At 40.5% G+C, this 13,447-nt stretch overlaps 1 protein-coding gene across 2 annotated transcripts in view; it reads right to left on the bottom strand.

Moving 5' to 3' along the window:
- Positions 1-13,447, bottom strand: part of DIXDC1 (DIX domain containing 1) — a 1,310,681-nt gene that overhangs the window by 285,844 nt on the left and 1,011,390 nt on the right. For both annotated transcript variants that reach the window (XM_044081011.1, XM_044081010.1), the window contains one exon: positions 126-215. In XM_044081011.1, coding sequence (XP_043936946.1) covers positions 126-215 — 90 coding nt within the window. The remainder of the gene's footprint in view (positions 1-125; positions 216-13,447) is intronic.

The raw sequence follows: 13,447 nt of genomic DNA, 5'->3' as shown, positions 1-13,447 counted from the left end.
ACAAGAAAAAGAAAAGATCTCAGTGATTACAGGCTCAAAAACAGCTAGCAGAAGTCTTCTTTCTCTCTGAAAAAATAACACACCACCTGCTACGCTGTCAGTTTGTCCTGGGAAGGAAAACTTACCAGTTGCTCTTCTGGGCATGCTCCATCTTCACAAAGGGCAAAGGGAACATTCTCTTCATCCCCAGGTAAGAAGCCGTTTAACAACAAGGACTGTAAACAAAGAAAGGGAGAAATACAACACCGGTTACCATGTGACCCAAGCTACACTTCCACTGAAAGACATGACTGACTTGACAGTATCTGATTCAAGAGCTGCTGTACAAATATTCCTGTTAATTGTACTTATTTTATTTTTCCTTCAACAGCAAATTACTATAAATTCTAATCAGTTACTTAACATGCACAGACACTGTGAGACATTTTACTGTACTTTACATCAAGCCAGCTCACTTTTCTTAAAGTACAAAAGTATGTTTTCCTTCCTTCTGTAGTATTTGGATTTGCATTACAAGATAGGACCAAAAGTTAGTGTATAATGCTATCAGGTTACTAGGTAAGTGGGATGGTCCCCAAATCCTTTTTCATCCACAACCAAGGCTCATTACAGAGCATATGCAGAATTAAAAGTGGGGACACCCTCCTCCCCAAAATAATCTATAAGTAATCACAGACAAAGAAGGAAAAGGAAACAGTGCGTCAGCAATCTCCCTACACCAGAAATCAGATGACTGGGATGCTTTATTAATTAGAAGCTTTTTGGAAGCTGATCAAAGTCCAGAGGTTCAGAATTATAGAAGTGTGTGCTTCAAGTAGAACTCAAACCATCCCCTCTACATCACCACTTTGGCATCTGAGGACTGGCCACAGTTTTGAAGTTTCACTTTTACCCTCGTATATACGTGATTCACACACAAACTGATCAATAAGAACAAAGGATTTGCAAGTACACATTAATATTAATTTATTCATTCACATTTCAACTACTAACTTTATTTATTTGCCAGGTAAGTGGACTTGTCCCTAGGGCATTTTTATCTCATGTCCCAGAGGTTCAGGGTTTAATATTTGTTTGAACCATGTACTACTTCAGTGCTGTGTTCCTATACTGGTCACTGCCTCTGCTTTTCAAGAGTTTATAATTGATACAGCTGTTTAAGTCCAAGTTCTGGTTCAGTGAGATTGCTGCTGAACTCTCCCCATTCCCTGTCTTGGCCTGATTGTGTACTGTATGTTGGCAGGAAGAAGGTATTCCTGCTGTTCATTTTGCATATGCTCCACAGTGAGCTTTAGTTGTGGCTGAAAAAGGGTCTGGAACCCAGCCCACTTACCTGTAAAAATTATCCATAAATAAGTGGAAAAATTAGTTAAAATGTAAATTAATACAAAAGATGTAATTGCACTTAATTGCACTTCATCTGTCCTCACTGGCCTGTTTGTGTATGAATCATGATGGAGAGAGGCAGCTTCACAACACGGGCCCTCTCCATGGATTCAACAGCTTTATGGTACGCCAGTTTTAAATGTGATCTGGTGGGTCTGTGTTTATCGTTGTAGTCAAATCACGCACTTTAATTCTAAGCTGCTATGTTCTGACCACAGTCGGTGCTTCCAAAAAGTTTTTAATTGACAAAGTAGTTTATCTGAGTTGTGGTTCTCTTTATTTGGTTACTTAAGTACTGTTTTGGGAGGAGGAGTGTGTTCATGCACTTTTTAGGAATCAGCCTCCTAGTGAGCCTTAGTCTCGAGTGAAAAAGGGTCTGAGGGCCAGCCCATGTATTTAATAAAATAAAGTTAAATAGTTAATGTAAATAAACATAAACAAGTAGTTGCACTCAGAGATGGGGCTAGTCAGGGGCACACAGGGGCATGTGCCCCCCCAGTGAAACTTTGTACCTACGTGAGTGCCCCACAACCTGGAATACTAAAAATGAAAAAGAAAAGTCTCTCTGGTTAAAAAAAAAATAAAAATCTCCACCCACCCTCAATTAGCGGTGCAAGAGCAGTTCCTGCCCATCTGACTCTCTTTTAAGCCAAGCGGAGAGAACAGTGTACAGTATAGATAGTACAGGTATACAGGAACAACTGCAGTCTATGCGGGACCACCTGATTGTTCTTCTCATTTACACACTTCCAATCATTTGTACTCCTTAGACTCGCAGTTTTGGTGTTGGGGAATCAGAACACACTAAAGTTTTGTCTTCTGTCTTTATTTTTAATACAAAGAGACAGTCCACTCAGATAAAGTGTGTGTGTGTGTGTGTGTGTGTGTGTGTATGCGCGTGTGTGTGTGTGTGTATGCGCGTGTGTGTGCAGGCATGTCCATCCTTCATCCCAGAGTAGTTGTAAAGATGTAAAGTTGTAATGGTGTAAAGAAGGGAATCTATAATAGTAAAATGGAGCTTCACGATATGAGCCATGATATCCTTCTATATCACTGTTACAGTATTCTTCACTAAAGGGGATCTCCTGCCTTAAGTTTTTTAGGATGCCGTACAACACACGTATGCTCTCTGCTCATGGAGTAGGGCATAAAGGTGATGTACTGATGTACATACCTCAGCACTTGTTTGCCACCAGTCTGAACTCTCTTTACTTTTTTGCTGATCTGCAAGTTTATATGTCGTCCAGAGAGGGAAAAAGTCAGTGTAAGTGACAGGTTCCCCATATGGACTGTCACAAGCAGTGTCTGTTTTGTTTGGATGCTTCTCACAACCATACTAGGCACTTGATTTATCAAGCATTTGTCCCTAAGACCCTTCATAGTCGTCTCTCCTCCTTGTCTACCTACCTGGAGAACCAAAGTTTTAATTTGGTGATGCAGGGTACTACGGCGGAATCTTCCTATCCCAAAGGTCAGCCATCTGTTAAGAAGGCAACCAAAACAGGTTGGCTTCTGTACTGCCTCCCCTGGACATCTCTCTAGAGGCTGGTGAAAGCCCAGAGGATCCCCCATCTGTTCCATCAGATTCCTCTGCAGTTGGCATGGAACTGACTTCTCGCATGCCCTCAGAGGCTCTGCAGATGTCTTTACTGATGTTGAAGGGGAACCTCTGCTGATAATTTCAGAGGGACCAAGGGATGTTCTGCAGATTCTTGTTAGGGAGGTGATTTCCAGTACATGGATTGTTGACAAGGGTCCAAATCTTAAAGGTCTTTAGGGCTGACGTCCCTTTAAAGAAGAAACAGAAAACAAATACAGCTCTCCTGCTTTTAAGGATCTCCTGCATGAATGGCAGGATTTTACCCAGTCTTGTTTAATGCACTAGTGGACTTTAGGCCTCCCCAGTGAGTTTCTGTCCCTGCTACTCCTTGATCTTCTACTCCACTCAAGAAGTCTAGGGAGCAGAACTTCTCAGATAAGGACTGGGATTCAAGGGAAGTGCCTTTGACATACTCCTCTCAGATTCATTCTCTATTTGGACTTTAGTTCTGAGGAGGAAGATGCCATTAGCCTGAATTCTCCCTTTTGGAGATACTATCTCGCATATGATGGTATTCTTTAAATGGGGTTATTATCAGGTTTCTGACATCCTGAAAAGGTGTTAAGAACCCCTCTAGATAGGAGTTCCACAAGCCCTCTGCTATTCCTCTGGTCCTGGATGCCCTGTTGGACACTTTTTTCAACAGCTTCTCAATTCAGGGAAGGTTTCGTCCTTCTCTTCATTGGGCTCCTCTTCCTAAGTGGCTCAACATTCTATTAAATATAGATATAATGCAGCTAATGCTTCTTCTAGAACAGTTGCTTTTGGTTCTGTGTTGAGGCACTGCTCTTGGCTTCACTTCCAATCTTTACCTGATGATATTAAGGTTACATTTTTGGATGCTCCCTTGATAATAAAACCTCTTTGGCTCTTCTTTTGAGCTTCTTAAGTCACTTGAGGAAAAGGGCAAGGCCTTGCAGGAATTGAAGCATATTTTTATTTCTCCTATTACTACATTTCAGAGGAATCATCCCTCTAAGTCTGCTTTTGTTTCTAAACAGTCTCGTCCTTTTCCCAAAGCTAAAAAAAGTTCCAGACAGACTCCTACTGCTAAGTCTACTCAGACTCCCACTACTCAGAAACTTCCTTTTCAAGACCAGCCAGGTTCTGCCTATCTGCTTCCTCTATCCTAAGTCAGGTCGCTTTCTTTGTGTTTCCCTGTCTCTTCCCATCTGGTTGAGAATCACACAGGATTCTTTGGTTCCACCCATCATCTGTTGGGGATACTTCATGGTGTGGAAATCCCTTCCTCCTTTCTGGGAAGTCACACACCTCCTCAAGAACAGCTGCCATCCTTTCCAAATGTTCTTCAGTGCCTTTTGTCTCAAGGTGCCATCTAAGCAGTTCCCTTTCCCCAGCAGGGGAAGAGATTTTATTCCAGAATGCTTTTGGTTCCCAGGAAAGAAAGCAACTGGAGGCCCATTCTGGACCTTTCTCAGCTCAACACTTTTCTGATGATCCCTTCCTTTTGGATGCTGTCCCTTCAGATTCTGTTTCCTCTTCTTCTTCCTCAGGCTTTCCTGGTTTCTCTGAATCTCAAGGATGCTTATCTTTCCATCCCTATTCATCCACCTTTTCAGGGACTATTTGCATTTCTCTGTTTCTTCCTGTACTTTCAGTTCTCTGCTTTGCCCTTTGGCATCAATACTGCCCCAAGGGTTTTCAACAAATACCTCACTCCTGTGATTGCCTTTTTCAGGTTGAGGGGGATACAAATCTTTTCTTAGCTGGACGACTTGCTCATTCAGGCTTCCTCCCCAGGGACCATGCATCAGCACCTTCACTATACTATTTGCCTCTTGCAAAGCCTAGGGTTTACAATAATTTTCCAGAAACCCTTACCGACTCCTCCTCACAATGTTTTTCTCAGTTGCAAGCTCCAGACGATTCTTATGCTGCCTTCCCTGCCACCACGCAAGGCTCTTGCTCTAATTGTCTTTTACAATACCTTCTTCAAGTCTCAGTTACACCTAGGGGATTTCTAAGGGCTCTGGGTTTCATGGCTTGCACCATTCCTATGCTACTTCTAGTCAGACCCAATATAAGGATGCTACACTGGTTCCTAAAGTCAATATGGATTCAACCCTGCCATCCTTTAGGCTTTCTAATCTCTTTTCTTCCATGCTTCAAACTAGAGCTTCAGTGGTAGAGTCATGAGCTGTCTCTCAACTCAGGACTGCCTTTTCTGCCCCTAGTCCCCTCTCAGGCACTTTCTTTTGGCCCTTTCAAGGTTCAGGGTCTTTGGCCCATTCATCAGAGGACAGACCATATCAACATCAGTGAGATGAGTGCTCTCCTCCTTGCTCTTCAGGCCTTTCATGCTATTTCTTTCAGGGCCTCTCAAAATCTTTACAGACAATACCACAGTGATGTGGTACATCAACAAGCAAGGGGGGGGGGGTCCTACCTTCTGTGTAAATTAGCCCTTCAAGTTTGGGATCTGGCTGTCCAATTTTAGATGACTCTTCATGCTGTTTATACTCCTTCAGAGTAAAACATTGTGGCAGACTCTGTGAGAAGGTCCATAACACAGGCTCATGAGTGGATGCTTCACAGAGATATGTTTTTGGATACTGTCCACCAGTGGGGTACTCCTCAGGAAGACCTTTTTGCCTCCCGTCTGAACAGACAACTACTTTTTTTGCATGACACTCCCAGGTTTTCTGGCATGGAATGTGGATGCCCTATTTTTTCTTGGAAGCGGATGTTTTTCTATGCCTTCTCTCCTCTTCCTCTCATAGACAACACTACTCTCCCAAAATGTTGCTGTTGACTCTTTTGGTCCAGATAGCATTGGTTCCCTCTTCTTCTGCACCTAGCCAAGGGCTATCACCACAAGTTAGCTCAGAGTGGACCTATTTAAAACAAGGGGTCTCTCATCCATCCTCACTTGTCCACTCTTCAACTGATACTGTGGGTGATAGGGTTTTGATCCCTTTTATGTACCTTTTTTCTGAGGACATGCTTCAGGTTCTGCAGGAGGTCAGTAATCCCACTAACAGGAAATCCTACGTGTCCAAATGGAAGAGATTTTCTGTCTGGTGTCTTGCTCATAATCAGGATCCTCTTTCTGTGCAGATTTCTCTGGTACTTATTTGTGTGAACTGCTCCATGCTGGGTTGGCGTATTCTTCAGATGAAGCTCACATTTCAGCTATTTCTGCTTGTCTGACTTTGATTCCTCCTTTGGCCTCTAGGTTTGAGGTCAAACAATTTCTTAAAGGCATCCTTCATATTAGGTCTCCAAGGCAACCTATTCCTCCTTCTTGGGACCTTAATTTTGTTCTTGAAAAATTGACTCAGGCTCCTTTTGAGCCTGCAGCTTCAATTTCCTTGCATGATTTTACATGGAATACTGTTCCAATTTTGGCCCTTTACTCAGCTAAGAAAGTGTCTAAGCTTCAGGCCCTTATGGTTGTCCCTCCTTTTTTGGTTTTTCATAGGGATAGGGTGTCTCTTTGTACTGATCCTTCTTTTATGCCAAAGGTGGTTAATGAATTGTCTCTTAATCAAACTTTCAATTTGCCTACCATTTTTCCTTCTCTGCAGTCTGCAGAAGAAGGTCTTTCACACCTTGGATATGCACAGACAGTTCAGGTATTATTTGGATAAGACTAAGGCCATTCACAAGTCTGAGCAACTTTATTTCTTTTCATCCCAGATCTCTAGGTTTAGCTGCTTCCAAGCAAACCATTTCCTCCTGGATCTCTAAAGCCATTTCTTTTTGTTACTCATTTCATGGGAAAAGCCCTTCTGTGTCTGTTAAGGCTCACTATACCAGGGCTGTGGCTTCCTCTGGTGCTTCTTTCAAAGGTTAAGATACTGGTTCCATCCTTGAGGTCACTACTTGGACCTCTTTCCATACCTTTGCTGAGCATTACAAATTATATGTTGTTTTCAGGGCTACAGCCGGCTTTGCTAGAGCTATCCTGCATGGCTTTCTTGAGGTCTCTTCTGGGCCTTCCTCCTCTAAAATTTCCCCTTGAGCTTTTGTACTCTTCCTTTAGTGAAGAATACTGCAACAGTGATACGGAAGTACATACAAGTTGTGTAAAATCTTACCACAACAGTAGATGTCCCTCTCTTCACTGTTGCAGTATTTGCGCCCCCCCTCACTAGTATTTCTTTTTTCCTTCTGGATGCACGTTACCACTTTTCTCTTTGGACTGTTGATCCTCCTGAGGGGTTTTCAGTTCTGAGGTATGTACGTCTGTATGTCACCTTTATGCCCTACGCCGTGAAACAGGAGCATAAGTGTGACATACAATGTCCTAAAAAACCTAAGGCTTTGGTATACTGGCTGGATGTTTAGCTGTCCTTGGCACTGGATCCCCTTTATTGAAGAATACTGCAACAATGAAGAGAAGGACATCGACTGTTATGGTAAGATTTTACACAACTGTACTTTATGTATGATCCTTGGTCTCCTCGTTTTGTTGACTGTTAACAGGGTTTACTATTTAGCTGTGAATAAACTGGATAGCATCAAGTCTACAGATTTAATATCAACACTCAATGCATTTTAATTTAACCCCCCCCCCTTTTTTTTTCTGCAGACATGTAGGACTACAACAGTTTGTCTGGTCCTTGATGCAAATGAGTAAGGCTATGAGCTGCTTCCTGTATTGCAGGGTTTGATTCTCTCAACCTTTATCTGTCTAGTGCGAGTCCGATGTGACCAAGTCAGTTCACCAGACAATACTCCTGGGATGCCCCCAGTAAACAGTCTCAGACTGTTAGCAAATGTATTACACATTTATTTTGAATTTCCACTCCCTTCAGACAGCTGCTAAGTAGTGCTTCACTGTATGCTGTTTGACTATGAATCCCAGCACATCTGTTGTAGTTGGATTGCCAAATGCATTTTCATTAAATGTGAGTTTAAAAGGCAGTTTACTGTTGCTTTTCCTGTCTTTTTTTCAGTGCGAGTGTGTGTTGTTCTGTTCATCAAATGGCTGCCAGTGTTTTTGCTGTACATTTTTTGAATAAAAGTTTTAAATTAAATCCAAATCACTGTAAAAGTAAAGAAGACAATAATATGCACCTTGACAGGTTTGAACAGTGTTTTAGGGTACTTGGGAACTGGATAAATTGTATAATATTTTGGTGGGGAGGGCCGTAAGTTGACCCTGCCTAGGTCTCCATTTGACCATGCTCCATCTTTTTGATTTTTATCTTTTAAACCAGGTGATGTGGCAACCCAGGAGTATGTCTGGTTAAGTGATTTGCTCAAAGTCACACAGCAGGCAAACGAACGAAGAAAGCAAGAATCAAACCCTGTACCCTTGACCACATGAAGCAATTCACTCAGAGTTAAGAGCCTAAGTTATCTGCATCAACTGCCAGAGCTCCACTCTTGTCTTAATTTTAATTGTAAATATTTACTGAGTTTTAATCCTGATAAAATACTGAGGGCTAAAAATCAATGAGGTTTACATTCAGATAATGCCAGTTTTATTAGTTTCACAGTTTTTGTTGTTCAAATGTTCAGAAAATGCATGTTGATTCAAAACCTGTTCTGTTAACGTTTTAAGTGAATCTGAGTAGTCTGCCTCTTGCCCGTCTCTGATTTTGCAGAACATTACTGATTTTGTGTTACATTAATGCCCCGTCCCTTATTAACGTATTTTTTCTCGTAAATCACTGAGTATTACTGTCAGTCAGTGATACCAGCTTCCTAGTTTATATTGTTCAGAAAATGCACATCAGTGCAACAAGTATTCTGTTAATGCTTTAAGGGATTTGGAGTTGTCTGGCAATTATGTTAAAATGCTTCCTGTAGCCAAAGTTATAGGGTTTAACTCTGTTCACATCCATTTTCTTTCTGAGTGACGCTTACACAGACAGGGCTCCCGGGTCACCCCATTCATTTGGGTTGACGGGTTGACCTGAGTAACAAATAACATAAAATAATTAAAATTTATACCACGTTGTCCCCTTGTCATTTTTGTCTGTCCAGAGTTCTCATTCAAAGAATTTGTGAGGTATTTTGGTTTGCTTCTTGTAAAATTTCTGATTTTCAGGAAAATTGTTGTGGACTGCAGTCATTAAATAATGACAGCTATACAAGTTTCAGACTTGCATCCTTAAGAATGTTTGCTTCTTATTCTAACAACTTTCTAAGTATGTAAGAGAAATATTTAAAATCTGTTCCTGATTTTGTGTCTTTGCTTCCAATCCATAGGTTCATAGGTTGGTACTAGGCTATCAGCCCTAGGGCCTATACAAGCCTAGCCATAGCAATCCCCTGGCTAATTCAGCTAAGAAGTTGAAAGGGCAGAGAGGAGTTGCATTGTGTGGTTCTGACATCAGCAAGCTGAGATACATTTCTGGATCATTCATAGGTAAGTACTAGGGTATCATTTTAAGCCTAGCCAATTTCCCTTCCAAAGATTAGAATCAAACATTGAACCTTATGTCTGTGAAGTTAATACCTTAACCATTATACCAACCCACTGTATATTATTTGATTTTAAGCAATGCGTGAGGTGTACAGTCACAGAAGGAGCAGTAATTGATACGTATTTGTGTGTGTATTATAATTGTTCCTCATAAAATTTCTGGCTTTCTAGTAGTGTTGTGGATGGCGGTCACTAAATAATTACAAGCATGTGAATCTCAGACTTCATACCCTTCAGGAAGAGTTTACCAACGCAAAACTTCCTATGCTAGTAACTTTCTAATTTACATAAGATCAGTATTTCAAATCAGTTCCTGAGTTCAGGTGTTGGTCTCTGATACCTGAAGCTAAGAAACTGAGAGTATGGGTACAATGGGTTGCATTGTACAGTTTTCACAGCAAACAGATGAAATACACTTCTAGGACAGCATGTTCGTTTTTTTGCAAGCAGACATCTGATGCATGCTCAGCCATATAAGAGAATCTAACTGATGGTCGTGTGTTTGTGTGTTTGTGTGTGTGTGTGTGTGTGTGTGTGTTTAAATATTTGTTTTTTTATATCCATGAGAAGTTATGATGTAAAGGAAGGAATTGATTGTGGTTAATAGCCGCATCATCATATGATCAATGTTCCTTGGGCATGACCCCTGGTTTCCTTTGGCTGAATGTTGACAGTGTGCTTATTATTTAGCTGGGAATAAAGTGGACACCATGAAGTCTACTACTTTAATAATTTAACTATGGATGCATTTTTAATTTTTTAAATTTAACTTTTTTTGCAGGCTCACATGTGTGAAATGCACTGTTTGTGCTACACAAGTTTGGCTGGCACTTCATGCAAATGAGTAAATCTATGAGCTGTTAATGAGCTGATTCCTGTAACTTAACCATACAGTACTCCTGGACTGCCCCAAAAAGGCACACTTGTGTCCAGAGAGCTCTCCCATGGTGCTAGCAAATGCATTTCACATTTACATTTTGAATTCTTGCACCTTCACATTTACCTTTTGAATTCTTGCACCCTTCACATAATAGTTAACAGTACTTCACTATATACTATTTGACTTAAATTCCCAGCAGGTATATTATAGTTTATTGAGAAAACACTCAATGATGTTTAGCAATGAACCGTGGGTGAATTGTTACCACGCATTCACACTTTTTTTTTTTTTTTTTTGTGGGGGTGGTCTGCAGATGCAGGTGTCCTACGTGTCACAACAGCTAGCTATTGTATCATTGCTGTGCTGCAGCAGGGAATGAAACCTGGAGCTGTCACTGGTTACACTCCCTCCATTCTCATTGGTCTATGTGTAAACCACACAAGGACATGGGGGAGGGAATGAAGCTTCAAAACGTTGGCCAGTTATCAGCTGCTTCAGTAGCTTCCTGGTAGAGAGATGGAATGATGATCCAGAGGGTCTGGGTTTGAGTTCTAGTTGACTCAAGCACTTTATTAATGTTGTTCTGTTTATATATATATATATGTGCGTGCGTGTGCGTGTGTGTGTGTGTGTGTGTGTGTGTGTGTGTGTGTGTGTAACAAAAATAGGTACTCCCCCTGCCTTTCCAATTATACCAAATGTCTTATGCAAAAAAAATAAATAAATAAAGCCTGGGCATGCTGTTCAAAACAAAAAACTCAAACAAATCTACAACACTTTGTACAGTACTATGTAACCTTCTTAAAAAAACAACTGAACTTAAGATGAGAAACAATTTTACTCAAAACTGCAAGACCAGCATAAAACCAATCCAAAAACTTTTTGGCATACAATCAACAAAATTCTACACCCTGGAAAACAATCTTCCGCTCAACCTTGTACTGGCAGTACTTCTTCAGACTTAACTCTTACTTCATAAATTGCACAACTTCTATTACTAACACATTACAACCATCACCTCCTACTCTCTCTAACCCTCACAATACATGCCTCACTTCTTTTTCAATACAAGTATCCACTTCCTTCATTAAGTCCCCGCTAAACAAACTCAAACCATGTTCCCCTTCTGCCAATAATCTCCCCAGTAAGTATCTCAAAATAGCAGCTGACTCTATAGCATATCCAGTCTCCATTCTCATAAATAGATCCATAAAAGAAGCCTATATTCCCACCCTTTGGAAAAAGTTCTATGTCCTTTCCTCTTCGCCAAGTTGGTACCCCCACTGAAATATGAAACTACAGGCCTATTGCGATTCTTTCTCCACTTTCCAAAATTCTAGAAAAATGTATCCATAAACAATTACTTCAATACCTACTTGACAATAATCTTTCTCCCACACAAGACGGATTTAGACCTGCACACAGTACTACCAATGCTCTTCTTTCCTTCATAGACACAGTAAATAAAGCATGTGACACTGGCAGCCTTGTCTCATCTCTATTCTTAGATCTATCTAAGGCTTTTGATTCTGATTCCAACCAAAAACTCTTATCCCAACTTTCCCTTCTTGGCTAAACTGAAAATGCACTACAATGGTTCACCAGTTAACTTTCAAACTGATAATCAGTCAGTCAAATGGAACTCCAATTTCTCTCCCTAGCTACCAGTATGCACTGGGGTACCTCAAGGCTCCATTCTTTGTCCACTCCTTTTCAACATCTTTATCAATCATCTTCATACCTCTGCAAAACAAGTTACCCTGATCCAGTATGCCGAAGTTGCTACTTTAATCGGCTCCTCAACAATCTTACTCATCTTCAAAGTATAACTCAGGAAGCATTTAATTCCATTCAGACATGGGTCACCAAGAACCAACTGCTACTCGGTCTCAAAAAAAATGATGCTACTGCTTTTCTTACCTAAGCAATTCCCCCTTAAAAAACCTTTACAATTACTTCCCTGAACAACATTAGAATTTATGTCATTTCTCACACCAAGTTACAATTCACAACAATCTAAGTTTGATCTGTACATCAATAACTGCATAAGAAAGACCAATCAAAATCTGGGTATGTTGTATAGGGTTAGAAAATTCCTCAAAAATTCCACTAAAGAAACTCTCGCCACCTCCTATCTCTTACCACCACTTCTACATGTCTCCCCAATCCTAACTAATCTTCACTCTTCCCTAAAAGCAAAACTCAGTTAATGCTACAGTAAAATAGGTTTGCCACAGGTCAGAACCACCCCCAGTACTCAACACTGCTCCTCACTCAAAGCCTTATATTAGCTCGAATTCCCCCACCTGCTGAGTTTTCATCAACTCAGGTTAACATACAAAAATATTGTATAACACCTCCTTTTCACAAGCAACCTCAGCTTTACTTCAATATTACACTCCATCTTGTGACCTGCGCTCCTCTCATAAGCATCTACTATCTATTTATAAACCTCACAGATCATCTGGAGTTAGTCTGTAGTCACCCTGTGTTGCAGTAACCTGGAATACCATTCCTGAATTTATCAAACTTGTACCCCATTACTCTTCCTTCAAATCTTTATTTTATTTATTTTTTTATTTTACATTTGTTGACCGGGCTAGTCTAGCTGGACATATTTCCATTTTCAGTAGAGGCCCGAGGAGAAAAGCTCCACAGAAGTAAAAAATGTATACATACATAAAAATCAACATAGATGATAAGCCATTTAGGAAAAGGTTAGTAAAAACAGCAAAAATTCCAAAAATCTTCAAACAAGTTAGTCTAAAATTAAATACTTAGTACCACACACAGAGAAATTCCATACAACATCATACAGGAAATTAAACATACTTAGAGATCAGGATGCAAAGATAATAAGTAAAGAAAGTGGAACAATAGGAGTGGGGTAGGGAGAAAAGGGCAAGAGGTGGAGAAAGTAGGTTAAGAAAGTTAGCAGGGAAAGAAGCAGGGTGGGGATGAAAAGGAGAAGAGAAAAGATAAGAGGAGAAAAGAGTAATAGAAGAGTAAGAGAGATGGTTTGAGATAAGAAGTAGTAGTGCAAGGGTAATCAGGTTTACTACAAGGTTAATCAGGTTTACTACAGGAACAAAGCCAGTGGTTTTGGAGGTGTCGTTTAATGTTTTGTTTGAAAAGAGGCAGTGAAGAAATCATTGTTATGCTAGTAGGTAACAAATTCCAT

Source organism: Protopterus annectens, chromosome 8.part0, assembly GCF_019279795.1.
Source record: "Protopterus annectens isolate FY-2018-M chromosome 8.part0, PAN1.0, whole genome shotgun sequence".
NCBI lineage: Eukaryota > Metazoa > Chordata > Ceratodontiformes > Protopteridae > Protopterus > Protopterus annectens.
This window is presented reverse-complemented; position numbering and strand designations above follow the sequence as displayed.